This window comes from Carassius carassius, chromosome 45, assembly GCF_963082965.1.
Source record: "Carassius carassius chromosome 45, fCarCar2.1, whole genome shotgun sequence".
Classification (NCBI taxonomy): Eukaryota; Metazoa; Chordata; class Actinopteri; order Cypriniformes; family Cyprinidae; genus Carassius; species Carassius carassius.
In genome coordinates this window covers 7,408,708-7,423,371 of record NC_081799.1, presented here as the reverse complement: position 1 = coordinate 7,423,371, position 14,664 = coordinate 7,408,708, and the positions used below count along the sequence as shown (strand labels likewise).

The following is a 14,664-nucleotide window of genomic DNA, read 5'->3' as shown; positions in this document are numbered from 1 at the left end:
TTATATCTGGCACTGAATGCAACTTTGTAATGTTCTTACAATAATTCTATTAATGTTTTTGTAAAATGTGGAAATAATCCTAATATAGGATAGGAGAGAATGAGGATAAAATGTTCACATGCAGTTAAAAGAATAGTTTACCCAAAAATGTAAATTTACTCACAGGCGATGTAATATGTAGATGAGTTTGTTTCAGAACAGATTTGGAGAATTTTAGCATCACATCACTTGATCACCAACAGATCATCTGCAGTGAATGGGTGCCGTCAGAATGGGGGTTGTCTTTTGAGGTAGACAGTGACTGACTGAATATCTGGCAATGACTAGTTTACCCCTCAAATAATTAATTTGCAGAAAATTTACCCCCCCCCCAGGCCATCAAAGATGTAAATGAGTTTGTGTTTGAGTTTGATCAGAACAGATTTAAATAAATTCATCATCACCAATGGATCCTCTGCAGTGAATGGGTGCCGTCAGATTGAGAGTGCAAACAGCTGATAAAAAACACATTAATCTATTACAAGTAATCCACACCACTCCAGTCCATCAGATAACATCTTGTGAAGTGAAAAGCTGCAGCAAAGATGTTTGTAAGAAACAAATCCATCATTAAGATTTTCTTTTTTTTTTTTTTTTACTTCAAACTGTCACTTCTGGCAACAAAAAGCAATCCATAATCCATAACACTGACTTCATCCAGTGAAAATGTCCATCCCCTGCTGTCCTCTCACATCAAAATCCATATCTTTTAAAGCATATTTGTTTAGCATGGTTCTGTACTGTTTTCTCTTGTAAACAGGGCTTGATCTGTGCATATTTCTCCCCTGATTCAGATGAGATGACTTTTTCCACTAAAAAAAGCAATATAATGGATTATGGACTTGTTTTCTTACAAGCATGCAGTGTTTAGCTTCACAAGACATACATTGATGGACTGGAGTGGTGTGGATCACTTGTGATGTTTTTATCAGCTGTTTGGACTCTCATTCTGACGGCACCCATTCACTGCAGAGCATCCACTGGCGATGTTGAATCTCCGATAAAGAAACAAACTCATTTACATATTAGATGGCCTGAGCCTGAGCAAATTTTCAGCTAATTTAAATATTTGGGTGAACTAGTCCTTCAATGGATAATTTCTAAATACAGGGGACCGGATGTCGCATTGCCAGATATTCTTCAGTCACATGGACTACAAAAAACGTTGTCCAACAAACACTTTGCAGAAGCTCAGTAGCTTTTTAACAGTGTTAAGTGCACCAGTGAACCATAGCAAAAGATCAACAGAGAGATGAAAGAATCCAAAAAAAGATTTTGAAGACACTGTGTGCAAAGAGCGCCCCCTTGTGTTTCAATAAAACGTTGATACTAACTTAAAAAATGTACCTATACAGTTTGAAAAAAAAAAGTCAAATTAAAATGATATTTGATAATAATAAAACATTAATTAAATATGAATTAAACTTTCTTTCTTTTTACCATAGAGTTCTAAATTAGTTTGTCAGACCTATTAGATTTTTTAGAAATAAAATAAGCTCATACAATATTTATCTTGACCTCTTGAGGTTCGGATCAACATTTTCAAAGCCTCCTCTCAACCTTCATAATAGACCCCCCCCCCCCCCCACCCACCCCACACACACCCCTTTAACTAGTCGTTGTACCTATTTTTGTAGCTATTTGTTTAAAGAACCTTTCATTGTTACAAATCGGTAAACAATTTAAAGAACACGAAACAGAAAGTTGCATGTTAGATTCAGGTAAAGTATGAAAGACAAAATAAACTACTGTCAATGAAATCTGAAAGAACAAAACTATTTAGCAGTAAAATATTGAAATGAGTGCAATATGACTGCAGTGTCTGTTTATGGCCAGATGGTGTCTCCAGCGTCCTTATCAATAATGTCTCTCTCACTTTACTTCGTTTTACTATAATACAAATGTAAAGTGAGTGAATGAGGGTAAACGTGTTAACCTGGTGACAGTCTGAAAGGCAAACTGTGATTTTAAATGCAAGGGAACGTTATATATATTTTTTTCTACTTTTTCTTCTTCCCAAAAAGACCTTTATGAATATCCTGAACTAAAATAGTTATGCAAAATACAAGTAGAGCTGCACTAGGCCATACTCGCATAAAATACCATATTATATCAGTCAGGATTGAATAAAATAATTTTGCACATAAATCATTTTATGACATACATTACATCATTATATTACAATATATTACATTATACCATCACACATCTCCCCAGTATTGTGCAACTATATAAACTATTAAAGCCATTCCAAGTCTATTTAAGCACACAGTTATGTTCAATGCACCTGCTACTGTATCTAATTCTCCATGAAAGAGATCTCAACTCATCAGTGAGCCAGGAACAAAAGTCTGAGCTTAATTTCACACACATGAAGAACATCAGCGTTATTTTAAAGACTTCACTCGTTAAAAAGAGCCCCTGCAATGACTGAGCATTATGGCTGCATAACAGCCTTTTGCTCAAAGGATTCTTTCAATGGCAAAAGTCTATATAGCAGATTCCCACGAGGATGGTCTTTATAAAACCCAGGAAATAAGCTTTATGGGGCATTTCAATATGTTCAAGTTTAGTAATCGATCCGGTAGGCTACTCATTACACTTCCTCTTTCACCAAGGTGCGTGAACAAACAGATCCACATGATCCCCTATCGTTCAAATCAAGCATCTCTGTCTCTTTAAAACACATGCAGCCTACGCCTCGAAAAGCGGCTTGTTCCGGCTTTGCCCCTTTACATTTTTATCCTTGCCCCCTACATGAAAATAGTTCCCCGCATAATAATCAACAACAACATTCTCTGTGATATTCATTCTGTTGAAAAAATAAAGCACAGTTTCCGGATTTAACCGCGTCATCTGGAGTCTAAACAAGCGCATCCACAACTCAGTTCGGGATGCGAGCATCCGCAGCGGAGTGATATCGAGTCTGACTCTCACTGCTGGACGGATCTTTGATGTTTCGAATCCTACTATGACGAAGGCCTGGCTGATGAATATTAATTAGGGAATAAGAAGGTTGCTTGGTAACTTTGGAGAGGAGCGCTGGGTATCATTAGGAATTAATAGTGATCATAATTCTGAAACACTGCGGACGTGAAGTTTCATCAATGATTATTTTATTATATTTGATAAGGGGAAAATGAAAAATGTAATTGTTATTGGATCAGCCACCCTAAGTAAGCTGTTACTGATAGTAACAGAAATTAAGAAAAGAGATATGACAAATTCCAAAAATGTTATTCTTGCAAAATTCTTGATTTTTTTTTGCATAAATGCTTTTGGTTCTTAAATAGGCCAATGTATTAAAATAATTATTAAACAAACAAACCCACAGCATTACTGATTAAAAAAACAACAACAACCACACCTTGTCATTTGAATAAACAACTACACCCATTTTAGTCTCATTACCTCAAGTATAATTTCAAGTTACAATCTTCGGTAACATTTAATGATTCAATTCTATTCCGAACGTAACGTAGCCTACTGTCTAATAAAAATACTGTAAAAAAGTACTTGTCACTATGTATGTAGCCTATTGACACTGTATGTACTAATATGTAGCCTACTTTTAATTAAAGTACTAATATTTACATATAAGGTACTAATGGGTACAATTGAGGGGTAAATAAGGAGCAACGATGTATCTTTCAGCTTTTCTAACTTATAGGATACCGCCCCAGTGACAGGTTTGTGCCTTTTACTAACAGTGTAAAAGGTGAATGCTACGCTCATGAATATTGATTAGTTAGCGCAGACTAACTCTCTCTTTACTCAGCTATTAAATTACAACTCCTATGTTAAAATGTTGAGGCTTTTATATCTGGCACTGAATGCAACTTTGTAATGTTCTTACAATAATTCTATTAATGTTTTTGTAAAATGTGGAAATAATCCTAATATAGGATAGGAGAGAATGAGGATAAAATGTTCACATGCAGTTAAAAGAATAGTTTACCCAAAAATGTAAATTTACTCACAGGCGATGTAATATGTAGATGAGTTTGTATCAGAACAGATTTGGAGAATTTTAGCATCACATCACTTGATCACCAACAGATCATCTGCAGTGAATGGGTGCCGTCAGAATGGGGGTTGTCTTTTGAGGTAGACAGTGACTGACTGAATATCTGGCAATGACTAGTTTACCCCTCAAATAATTAATTTGCAGAAAATTTACCCCCCCCCCAGGCCATCAAAGATGTAAATGAGTTTGTTTCTTAATCAGAACAGATTTAAATAAATTCATCATCACCAATGGATCCTCTGCAGTGAATGGGTGCCGTCAGATTGAGAGTGCAAACAGCTGATAAAAAACACATTAATCTATTACAAGTAATCCACACCACTCCAGTCCATCAGATAACATCTTGTGAAGTGAAAAGCTGCAGCAAAGATGTTTGTAAGAAACAAATCCATCATTAAGATTTTCTTTTTTTTTTTTTTTTACTTCAAACTGTCACTTCTGGCAACAAAAAGCAATCCATAATCCATAACACTGACTTCATCCAGTGAAAATGTCCATCCCCTGCTGTCCTCTCACATCAAAATCCATATCTTTTAAAGCATATTTGTTTAGCATGGTTCTGTACTGTTTTCTCTTGTAAACAGGGCTTGATCTGTGCATATTTCTCCCCTGATTCAGATGAGATGACTTTTTCCACTAGAAAAAGCAATATAATGGATTATGGACTTGTTTTCTTACAAGCATGCAGTGTTTAGCTTCACAAGACATACATTGATGGACTGGAGTGGTGTGGATCACTTGTGATGTTTTTATCAGCTGTTTGGACTCTCATTCTGACGGCACCCATTCACTGCAGAGCATCCACTGGCGATGTTGAATCTCCGATAAAGAAACAAACTCATTTACATATTAGATGGCCTGAGCCTGAGCAAATTTTCAGCTAATTTAAATATTTGGGTGAACTAGTCCTTCAATGGATAATTTCTAAATACAGGGGACCGGATGTCGCATTGCCAGATATTCTTCAGTCACATGGACTACAAAAAACGTTGTCCAACAAACACTTTGCAGAAGCTCAGTAGCTTTTTAACAGTGTTAAGTGCACCAGTGAACCATAGCAAAAGATCAACAGAGAGATGAAAGAATCCAAAAAAAGATTTTGAAGACACTGTGTGCAAAGAGCGCCCCCTTGTGTTTCAATAAAACGTTGATACTAACTTAAAAAATGTACCTATACAGTTTGAAAAAAAAAGTCAAATTAAAATGATATTTGATAATAATAAAACATTAATTAAATATGAATTAAACTTTCTTTCTTTTTACCATAGAGTTCTAAATTAGTTTGTCAGACCTATTAGATTTTTTAGAAATAAAATAAGCTCATACAATATTTATTTTGACCTCTTGAGGTTCGGATCAACATTTTCAAAGCCTCCTCTCAACCTTCATAATAGACCCCCCCCCCACCCACCCACCCCACACACACCCCTTTAACTAGTCGTTGTACCTATTTTTGTAGCTATTTGTTTAAAGAACCTTTCATTGTTACAAATCGGTAAACAATTTAAAGAACACGAAACAGAAAGATGCATGTTAGATTCAGGTAAAGTATGAAAGACAAAATAAACTACTGTCAATGAAATCTGAAAGAACAAAACTATTTAGCAGTAAAATATTGAAATGAGTGCAATATGACTGCAGTGTCTGTTTATGGCCAGATGGTGTCTCCAGCGTCCTTATCAATAATGTCTCTCTCACTTTACTTCGTTTTACTATAATACAAATGTAAAGTGAGTGAATGAGGGTAAACGTGTTAACCTGGTGACAGTCTGAAAGGCAAACTGTGATTTTAAATGCAAGGGAACGTTATATATATTTTTTCTACTTTTTCTTCTTCCCAAAAAGACCTTTATGAATATCCTGAACTAAAATAGTTATGCAAAATACAAGTAGAGCTGCACTAGGCCATACTCGCATAAAATACCATATTATATCAGTCAGGATTGAATAAAATAATTTTGCACATAAATCATTTTATGACATACATTACATCATTATATTACAATATATTACATTATACCATCACACATCTCCCCAGTATTGTGCAACTATATAAACTATTAAAGCCATTCCAAAGAGATCTCAACTCATCAGTGAGCCAGGAACAAAAGTCTGAGCTTAATTTCACACACATGAAGAACATCAGCGTTATTTTAAAGACTCCACTCCTTAAAAAGAGCCCCTGCAATGACTGAGCATTATGGCTGCATAACAGCCTTTTGCTCAAAAGATTCTTTCAATGACAAAAGTCTATATAGCAGATTCCCACGAGGATGGTCTTTATAAAACCCAGGAAATAAGCTTTATGGGGCATTTCAATATGTTCAAGTTTAGTAATCGATCCGGTAGGCTACTCATTACACTTCCTCTTTCACCAAGGTGCGTGAACAAACAGATCCACATGATCCCCTATCGTTCAAATCAAGCATCTCTGTCTCTTTAAAACACATGCAGCCTACGCCTCGAAAAGCGGCTTGTTCCGGCTTTGCCCCTTTACATTTTTATCCTTGCCCCCTACATGAAAATAGTTCCCCGCATAATAATCAACAACAACATTCTCTGTGATATTCATTCTGTTGAAAAAATAAAGCACAGTTTCCGGATTTAACCGCGTCATCTGGAGTCTAAACAAGCGCATCCACAACTCAGTTCGGGATGCGAGCATCCGCAGCGGAGTGATATCGAGTCTGACTCTCACTGCTGGACGGATCTTTGATGTTTCGAATCCTACTATGACGAAGGCCTGGCTGATGAATATTAATTAGGGAATAAGAAGGTTGCTTGGTAACTTTGGAGAGGAGCGCTGGGTATCATTAGGAATTAATAGTGATCATAATTCTGAAACACTGCGGACGTGAAGTTTCATCAATGATTATTTTATTATATTTGATAAGGGGAAAATGAAAAATGTAATTGTTATTGGATCAGCCACCCTAAGTAAGCTGTTACTGATAGTAACAGAAATTAAGAAAAGAGATATGACAAATTCCAAAAATGTTATTCTTGCAAAATTCTTGATTTTTTTTTGCATAAATGCTTTTGGTTCTTAAATAGGCCAATGTATTAAAATAATTATTAAACAAACAAACCCACAGCATTACTGATTAAAAAAACAACAACAACCACACCTTGTCATTTGAATAAACAACTACACCCATTTTAGTCTCATTACCTCAAGTATAATTTCAAGTTACAATCTTCGGTAACATTTAATGATTCAATTCTATTCCGAACGTAACGTAGCCTACTGTCTAATAAAAATACTGTAAAAAAGTACTTGTCACTATGTATGTAGCCTATTGACACTGTATGTACTAATATGTAGCCTACTTTTAATTAAAGTACTAATATTTACATATAAGGTACTAATGGGTACAATTGAGGGGTAAATAAGGAGCAACGATGTATCTTTCAGCTTTTCTAACTTATAGGATACCGCCCCAGTGACAGGTTTGTGCCTTTTACTAACAGTGTAAAAGGTGAATGCTACGCTCATGAATATTGATTAGTTAGCGCAGACGTCGGGTTGTTGTCATCCAATGGCAAAGGCTTGGCTTTTTAATATCCAAGCAGAGGTCTTCGTCATAGTAGTTTTGGTATATTCGCTGACGGTCATGGGAGTGTACCTGCTCATGCTGAACATGTCGCGCGCTGTCAGGGGATGCGCTCCCACATCCTCTGGAAATTACACATATGATTTTATGTGATGTCCGGACGAAATAAAAGAAAAAAGAAAAAAAAATCGGGAAAAACAAGTTCGGCTCAGCTGCGAATAATTGAATGCGATGAAGAATTTGGTCTTGATGGCGAAGTGCATCTAAACTATGGACGGTTGTGATGATACTCTGTGTCGCCTGCGGTAAGTGCAAGTCGCGCGACTTTGACAGTATTGAGAAATATCATTGAGGATCGCTGCTGGTGTGGCGCGCGCTACTCGGAGATGTGCGCGAAATCATTATGCAACCATCCTTATAATAAAAAATATTTTCTCAAACTTTTCCCTTGAAAACAAATAGCTCGCGAATGGACAGTGATGCATGAGCAACAGCATGTCGCGTACAAGTTTGTTGCACAGCTATTTATTTGCGCAAGAATTATCGCCAATGCCTTTAGCGTTTGGAGTATCCATGCTGCTGTGCATTCATTGAATATTACATTAGATATTATTTAATGACTTTATTTCAATGTCTAGTACAACGCATGGCCAAGAATAATTGATCATATATATATGATCAATGATCAGCCAATTAAATGATCCACGCTGTAAGAAGAAGTTTATCTTCCCTAGAATAAGTTTATAGGTGCGCAGCTGTCAGTAAAATTGCACAACACCAACAAGCTCAATTCGCGCTCAAACAGACTTCCGTGTCTCAAGAACAATTGATTCTTGCACGTTTCATTCATTCGATCCACCCAAAGCATAAGACTGTGTTCATTGTCCACAGATACTAATCACAATGCTCTAATTTCTTCACGTTTGAAAGACACATTATATGAAAACAAAAAAAATTCCAGACAAAAGACAATACATTTAAGTAGTTTCAGTTTCATAATAGGACTGGAAAGTACTAATGCACTATTGTTACCTTGATGGAGGTTTCTACCTTGAGGGAGTTTCTACTTTATTTACATTCTGAAATCGCTGTAGTCTCCAGCTCATTCAGGCATGTTCAAATTTGACTTGAATAAAACCGGTTAATTTAGTCAGTACCACATTTTTACGTTACCTAACAAGAATATTTTTTTTACAGTATAGTCATTTACAAGCGTAACCAAGATAGCAAGCAGTATCATTACGAAAAAACGCATTGGCAAGATTTTCTAAAAGTTATAAACACGTTCTTCTACTAACGTTAGATTGATTTTCTTTCTCCTGAAACGTTTTAGTTGGACGTTTTTCTGTTACTACTTGTTTCAGGACGTTTAGAGAAAACACGTTTTGTTTTTTTTTAGAAGTTCTTGCTGATATTCAGACCACAGCATGCCTGCAGGTGATTTCTATAGTGATAACAGTGGTTGAGAAGTCAACAGGAGTTTAGAAATTGACCCATCACTTTGGTGAGCAATTTTTAAAACTCTATATACAGTTTTGGCATTGCAAATTAAATGTAAGGAGTGCAGATTTCCTTTTGCTGGCTATTTGAATGTGTGTCTGTTGGTGGGGCAAAATAGTGAATGTGTGTAGACGTAAGAAGAAGACGGGAGGGTAATGACAAGGACAGGATGTTCCAACTTTGGGGTCACAGTGACCTAAAGATATACTCAAGTGCACATTTGCACGCATTACCCCTCAGCATTCCAAGGGTTCAGGTTCTTGGCCTGTCATATTTTGGAGTAGCCTAAGCGCTTTCCATGAAACACAAGGGACCATCCATCAAGACTAGTACATCATGGCGCCAGGTGCAAACTGTGTTGCTAGTGATTATTATTTTTATTTTTTTTCCTGAGCTAAGTTGTTGTCTGTTTAATATTTTGATGTTGGTTGAGATGTGAGAGGATTGAAATAACTCTAAATATGTATGCCTTTGTATAGTACTCATGTGACTTCAGATAAATATTTAGATGACAAGTTCAGCAGTGTGTAGTCTTACTTCCCCTGAGCTTTCATCTCTGTTATGCTTCACTGTATTTTTTTTTTGTATCTTCACTGTATTTTTTTACTGTAAAAAAAAACAAAAAAAACATTATAATAATGCTAATAGTTGGAAACATTTTTCAGTTTCTATTTTCTGCAGTGGTCTAGTCACATGGTCATAAGACAGTGAAGTGATTTCCTGTTTATGAGCTTGAAGTGATCTTTTGTGTGGGAATATTTTTTTGTTTGCACCACGTTCCAACATGACGTGCTCAGTTCCAACAAAACCATTTTAGCCTGTATTATTGAAAAACCTAGCTATTATAACGTCACTGCTGCGTCATTTAATAACCAACCTGTCAAACGGTAGGCTACTTGATATGAATTTTGTGAAGCAACTTATAAAAGCTCCATGTGTTTGTATTAATACATCAGTAATCAAGTATAAATGTAACATCTATAACTCAAACACGCCCTCACTGTACTGTAGAGCGTATCGTCGATGTTCACTCGCGTGATTCGCGTGGAGTGGGCGTGTAAATAACCGAATTCCCTCGAGCATCGTGATGCTCCTCGTGACCGTGAATCACTGAATCACGCCCCGAAACCCACCACCGCCACTTCCTTCAAACCCCACGAACACGTTTTTTGAACCCAGCGACATTAAAATCAGCAGCAGCGTGGGAATATGAGTTGCGCGAGCGGAATCGAGCTACGCTGTGGATGTTTCACGCGCGCGCTCACTTACATGGTGCGTAGCTGCATACATGATTCATGCATGTGTAATAACTTGCTGTCTACTTCAGGTGTTACTTAATTCATCATGTTGCATTTAATATGCTGAATTGTTTAGAATAGTATTTAAATGCTGTTTATATTCCACATTGCTCTTTAAGTTTGCGCATAAATGCAGTCTTACGTTGAGAATAAACTTACACATTTAGTTTGAATATTGTATATGATGTTTTTATTTTACTTAACAGTTAAGATGTACCGACATTAATTTTCATGCCTTTATAAGAAATTTGGTTTGTGTTTTTGTTGTACTTAAGGGTTTGATTAATAAAACATACTGAAAGAAAGTAGTGCCCACATGGCCAAAGGCATGAGTTCCTGCCTGACAAATTCATTGGCCCTTGCATAACTTTGCATGACATGGTAGTTCTGTCAGGGTATGAAGTTCCTGAAGAGCAGACATCAGTCGAGGGGTTCGGACAGCAGGTGCTAGAGCAGCTGAAGCTCTGTGTGGTGTCCAAGTGGGGGAATGAATGATTTCTTTTGTGTTTTTTTGTTCTGTCGCTGTTATGTTGCACTGCGGAGCTCTGTCACGAAAACAAATTCCTCGTATGTGTGAACATACCTGGCAATAAAGCTCATTCTGATTCTGATTCTGATTCTGATTCTTTTGCTGCTGTAATTTTACACCTTTCGACAAGAGCCATCCATGAGGTGCTGTTGAAGATAAAGTCAATTTTCAGCTGTCCTTTTAACATGTTCCTCTCCTTGGCTGTCTTTCTGGTGTTTGTGGAGTGTGGGGGTTCACTCTTATCTGCTCCATCTTCTGTCCTACAGGAAGTCCCCGAAGAGCACAAATTCAGAAACAAGTAAAGGGATGTAGAGAAAGTATGAGGGAGGGGTGGAGTGAATGGAGATGTGAGGAACATGAATGAGTCTGATTGCAAGACTGTTTATTTCTAGAGCTGAGAGGTGATGGTGACAAGAAATGACATCAGAGGGAGAGAAAATGAGAGAGAAAGAATATTTTTAAAGAAAATATGAGTGCTGTGGTGTCTTAATGGTGCTGGGTGGTTACTAAAGGATTCTGGGTGGTTGCTAGGTTGTTCTTGCTTACTGGCACAAGTAAAAAAAAAAAATAAGTGTGCTACATCAAAACAAACAGCACCATTTATGTAGTCCGATTCATGAAGAAATGACTCTCATCAGTCAAATGAATTGGTTATTTTAATGAATCAAGTAACTGGCACAAGTAAAAACAAAACAAAAATGTTATACACAAAAACCAATTGCATGGTCTATGTAGTCCAGTTCACAAAGAAATTTGGTCAAATAAACTTGATCTTTTAATAAATGAAGTAATTGGCACAAGTAAAAATAAAACGTGTTATACACAAAAACAAAGAGCGCTACCTATGTAGTACAATTCACAGAGAAAAGTCTCTTGTACGTCAAATTAATTGATTATTTGAATGAATCGAGTAAATTGCAAAAGTAAAAATAAAAGACTTTATACATAAAAGCACAAAATCTTTTAATAAATTGAGTAACTGGCACAAGTAAAAAACGAATAAGTTCTTTTCATGAATCAAGCAACTAGCAAAAAAAAAAAAACCTTTACAAACACAAGCAAACAGTGCCACCTATGTAGTCCGATTCATTTCAAAGTCAAATGAATTGGTTATTTTAATTAAATGAGTAACTGGCACAAGTAAAAATAAACAAACAATAAAACATGTTACACAGAAAAGCAAAAAGTGCCACCTATGTAGTCTGATTCTTGAACAAATGCCTCTTATAATTTAAATGAATTGGTTGTTTTAATGATTAATGCAACTGACACACACACACACACAAAAAGATGAACTTTTTTTTAATGAATTGAGCAACTGGCACAATTTAAAAAACGTGTTACAAACAAATACAAACAGCACCACCCAGCGGCTCTAGGATTTTTCTATAACAGGGGCCAATAAGGGGCCACATTAGGGGCCAGTTATTTATAATTTTTTTCATTTATTTATACTGTGCATAAAGGACACAATGCATCACGTTTTACACATTCCAATGACTAATTTGTGCTGTGTCCAAGCAAACACAGCACTTGTGATGTTCTGATTTGCAATGATCTCTAAAGCCACCATTTCTGCACAGTGCTTTTATTCTAATTAGAGAACCCTGATTCTGACCTGAATATAGACATTGGTGCATTTGGGAGTGAAAAGTGGCGACAAGGGTAGCAAAAAACCTGAATACTCCAGCCACATAAAGAATGTACCACCTTCTTGTTTCCATGGCGACACGTTGTACTTGTCATGTGACACAACACAGCCGAAATAGATCTGTATGACACATGGATCGCTTTTATTTAGTTTTTCCTGTTTTATTCAAAATATTTGCAAACATACTCACTATATTATGAAATATCTGATATTCTGATTCTGAAATATGTGCAAGTAAATATATTTGGTAGCTTAAACACTTCTTTATCGACCGTGTTAGTTGATCTATACCGGGTGAAGGGCGCCGCCATGTTAGTTCGCGCTGAATCCTAGCTGTGGGATTTACAACATGCACATTCATCCTCTCCTCCCGAAACACGTTGAAGTAGATCTCCGGTAAACTCGGAGAAGGGCACAGTAAACTTTAGTTACCTACACAATCTGTATATGATATCAATAAAAACATGAAGTCAGATTATATTTGTAAGGATCATTATTGCCGTGTATTTAACAAATTATAAATGTATGGTTTTGCTAGTATTATGTGTATTTAAATGTTTTAAACTTAAAATAAGCCTTATATGTTTGAAATCACTGAATAATTGTGATAATATGACCAGCGCTCAGCGCATCCGATCTGGCTCAGCGCCAGTCAAAGCGTGAAAGCGGATTTAAATTCAGCCGTTGATGACGTGACGCACTGAAAGTTCTAATCACACCGGTGTGATCGTACGTGTCAAAGGGTTAACAAGTTTATTGGTTTACTTCAACAGTGCTTCCAGTGCTCCTTCCACAATGTAGTTAACAAACCTAAAGTAAGTGAGAGCAGCAGCTAAATATCCTCTCACGTTTTAATGACAACCAACAAGAGGATTTGTGACTCACCAAGAATTGTCTTCAAATTGGATAGATAGATGAATTCTTCCTCCTGCCTACTGGCATAACATCAGAGAATGTTCTGGTATCGCTCAAGCCATTTACAGTCAAAATTTCAAGAAAATGTAATATAAGGCCAAGACCTCTGCTTCTTCTCCCAAGCTGCATTGACACATTACTGCCACGAGTGCCGCCAATTATTTGGCGGTGGAATTGCATCTGTGATCATTGTGAAGAATTCTCCGATTGCTCTTCTCATCGACGATGGATGGAATGGGGGCCAATCAGGGGCCAATCAGATTTCAGCAGGGGCCAGGGCCCCTGTGGCCCCGCCTCTAGAACCGCCCCTGGCACCACCTGTGTAGCCTGATTCACGAACAAACGACTCTTATAAGTCAAAAGAATTGGTTTTTTTAATGAATCGAACAAATTACTCTGCCTAGCACATGCCTCCGCACATGAAGTTGTTGTTAAAACCTCGTTCTAATGTTGAAGAATTTAGAGATTTTTAAACAAACAACTGTGTGCCTAAGGTTAGTCATTTGCATAAAAAACCCAAAGCTCCGCACAGCCTTTCGCCAATCTTAGCAAATGTATGAAACTCTAAAGAAGAGCTCTTGCCTGAGAACACACAGCAAGATTCTTGAGCAAGGCCAAGTACATGTGCTCAAAACCAGTTCAACCACAATAAACCCTTTTAATGCAAATGAATCATGTTGTTTTCATGAAAATCTTTGTACGTAGATTGCACACATAAATTTGTGCATATGCATGATTAGTGAATGTCTTATTATCTCCTCAGGTGTGTTTAAGGCGCCAGGGCGAGGCATCATGCGATCTACCTGAGCGTGATTGTTCCACCTGGATGTCACAGGATGCCGGTGCAGGCAGCTCAATGGACTGAGTTTCTATCCTGCCCCATCTGCTACAATGAGTTTGACGCCTGCAGCCACAAGCCCATCAGCCTGGGCTGCTCGCACACCGTCTGCAAGACCTGCCTGCACAAACTGCACCGCAAGGCCTGTCCTTTTGACCAGACGGTCATTAGCACTGACATTGATGTGCTGCCTGTCAACTGTGCCCTCCTGCAGCTGGTGGGGGCGCCGGTGAGTGGGGCATGCTGATATGATTGATACGATTGCTTCTGAGGTTTCGAATAGCTCAGAATATCCAGTGTTGCTGTCTTTCTG

The 14,664-nt window shown here is 37.3% G+C and overlaps 1 protein-coding gene across 1 annotated transcript in view; it reads left to right on the top strand.

The window, feature by feature from the left end:
• The first annotated feature begins 7,676 nt into the window (after positions 1-7,676).
• Positions 7,677-14,664, top strand: part of rc3h2 (ring finger and CCCH-type domains 2) — a 35,986-nt gene continuing 28,998 nt past the window's right edge. Inside the window, exons 1-2 of the mRNA XM_059539270.1 lie at positions 7,677-7,925; positions 14,277-14,580. Of these exons, the coding sequence (XP_059395253.1) occupies positions 14,350-14,580 (231 nt within the window). The 5' untranslated portion in view covers positions 7,677-7,925; positions 14,277-14,349. The remainder of the gene's footprint in view (positions 7,926-14,276; positions 14,581-14,664) is intronic.